This window comes from Buceros rhinoceros, unplaced genomic scaffold (genome assembly GCF_000710305.1).
Source record: "Buceros rhinoceros silvestris isolate BGI_N320 unplaced genomic scaffold, ASM71030v1 scaffold25233, whole genome shotgun sequence".
Lineage (NCBI taxonomy): Eukaryota > Metazoa > Chordata > Aves > Bucerotiformes > Bucerotidae > Buceros > Buceros rhinoceros.
The window spans coordinates 27,542-29,981 of NW_010403391.1; the positions used below are offsets into that span (position 1 = coordinate 27,542).

Consider the following 2,440-nt stretch of genomic DNA (forward strand, 5'->3'; position numbering starts at 1 on the left):
CCTGCCCCTCGGCGGACCCGAGCTGAGACGTTGCTGCTCAGTTCCCTGGCCAGCAAGCCCGGCCAGGAGCTTCCACCCCCTTCCTTACCTGTGTCCACCTCGTGGGGTGTCCCTAGGGCTTGGGCTGGGGGTGCTCCTGGGGGACGAGGGCTCCCAGAGGGGTGCCCTGGGGCAGCCCCTGGAGCTGAGCTGCCCTCCTCCACGACCGCCTCTGGCTCCCTGTGCTCCGGGCTGCCAAACCCTTCGCTCTTGCCACGCTCTGGCCGTGCTCCGTCCCAGAGGATGTCTTGGATGAGGAAGGATGTCCGGGGCCTGGAGGAGATGGGCATGGTCTGCTGGGCTGCCGTCGGGGTCCAGCTCATCCCTGCTGGGGTGCTGCTGGGTGCTCTCTGCCTCCTCACCGGGAGCACCCCGGCACTCATCCTCCTCTTCCTCTCCCTGCCCAGAGGCAAGCTGCCTTCCCACCCTCCTGGCTCCACATTTATAGGCAGGCAGCCAAGCCTCCCGGGCCTGATTGGAGATCCCTGGCAGGAGTCTACGCCCTGCGCTGGTGTCTTGGCTCCTGCGGGGTTTCTGGCTGCTTGCTTCCCCCTCTTGCTCAGGACACCCGTCCCCATGGATCCGGGGGGGCACAGGCAAACCTCAGCCTCCTCCTCTGCCCCCCTTTGGTGGCAAAGCAGCCCCGAGCTTTTACGATGAAGAGAAAGATTCCCAAGGGAGTTCATCCTTCTGGGGATCAAAACGTTCCTGGAATGGGGGTTGGGTGAGAGGAAGGGAAGCAGCATCACTGCCCTGGAGGGATGCTCTGCAAGGGGACAGCTTCTGCGTCCCCTGCCCCAGCTCCAGCAAGCCCGTGCTCTGCTTGCTCCCAGCTACGGAAATTCTTACGTTCTGGAGTAATCCCTAGAGCTCTTTGGGGAAATAATGCTGTTTTCAGGGGGGAAAATATGAAGAAAATAAAAGGATTGGAGGGGTTTTTGTGTTTTGAGGGCTTAGAAAATGTCCCCTGATATTCACTGTATGCTTAGAAAACTTCGGTAGCTTCAGTAACTCAGCCTTATTATCGTCCAGTAGTCGGAGAAAAGGAGTTTGGAAAGATTTATGGAGCAACTGGAGCCCAGGAGTATTATTGCAGCCGTGCCCTGGCCGCTGGCCCTCTAACCCCCCGGCTGCTTGTCTGGAGAGCGGATCAGGAGCCAGCGTTAGGTGCTGCTGCAGGCTCGGGGGTGCTTTGGTTCGGGCTGGAAACCCAGCAGGTTCAAAGCCACAGCCCTGGCCCGTGCTGCAGAGAGGTGGGGACAGAGGGGATCTGGTACACCCCCGGTTTGAAGGGCATCCTGCCCCCACGGGAACGGAGCTTTGGGGAACACCTCCTAAATGTATGGAGGGGCATAAATGATGCCTTCAGCACTCATGATTCCTGTTTATAGGCTCGTTTTTCTGAGCTGGGCAGGGTAGCAACTTCCCTTTTAATTTCTGTGTTTATTTGGGAGGGAATTTCATGTGATTTGCCTCATTTTATTGCTGAACCTTAAAGGCAGAACTCCCAGTGTTGTGAAGACCTGCAGGTGAGCCCGTGCGCTGGGGATGCTGCGGTTTGCCGGTGCTTTCCCTAATGCCAGCAGGACCCTGTTGAGCCACTGGCTGCTCCAAAGCCAGGGCAGAGACCTGAGACTCAGCTGTTTTTTGGGAGATAACCTCCCGCGAGCGTGGACAGATGAAGGGGAGGAGAAGGGACAGCACCCACTGTGCCTGTTGCCTCACCCAATCACTGCCAGGGGCTCAGCGGGGCTGCAAAGCCTTGGAGTGGCGGGACAGCGAGCTATCTCTCCGAGAAGGTTTTCCTGGTTTGATTGGGATGTCAGGGACGTCCCGTTTGGGAAGCGAGCGAACACCAGAGTGATGGAGCTGAGTGGGATTAGAGATAAAAGCTTAATTGCCTCCTGCAAGTCTCCTTTCACGGAAGGCTGGGAGGATGAGAAGCTGTCAGGAGAGGAGCGGGGAGGAGGGGGCAGCAGCCCGGAGCGGGGATGGAGGGTGGGGGGGGAGATGCTGCCTGCCCGCGGCGGTGGGGGGTGGGTGCAGGGGGGGGCAGCAGCCCTGAGCGGGGATGGAGGGTGGGAGGGGAGATGCTGCCTGCCCGCTGCGGTGGGAGCTGAGTGCAGGTGCTGCCTGGCTCCATCCTTGGGGTGTCTTGGCGCTTCAGTGGACAGATCTCTTACACCAACGTGTGCATCAAGCACTGGCCTTGGTGTGGTTTTCCCTTCCCCAAACCAAGTAAAGCCTGCGCAGGGGGCCACGCGCAGCCCCACGAGTGGGTCAGTCTAACGAGGTCGCCCTGGGTTTATTCTGTGAGTGTGAGCCCAGGGCTTGGTGCCCTCTGGCCGGGCTGTAGCTGTGCTGCCCTTCAATCCACCAGCGATCTGTGGTGGCACTCAGC

The 2,440-nt window shown here is 59.8% G+C and overlaps 1 protein-coding gene across 1 annotated transcript in view; it reads right to left on the reverse strand.

Moving 5' to 3' along the window:
- LOC104490688 (homeobox protein Nkx-3.1-like) overlaps positions 1 to 617 on the reverse strand; it is a 13,809-nt gene extending 13,192 nt beyond the window's left edge. Inside the window, exon 1 of the mRNA XM_010133009.1 lies at positions 89 to 617. Within this exon, the coding sequence (XP_010131311.1) occupies positions 89 to 617 (529 nt within the window). The remainder of the gene's footprint in view (positions 1 to 88) is intronic.
- Positions 618 to 2,440: the final 1,823 nt, after the last annotated feature.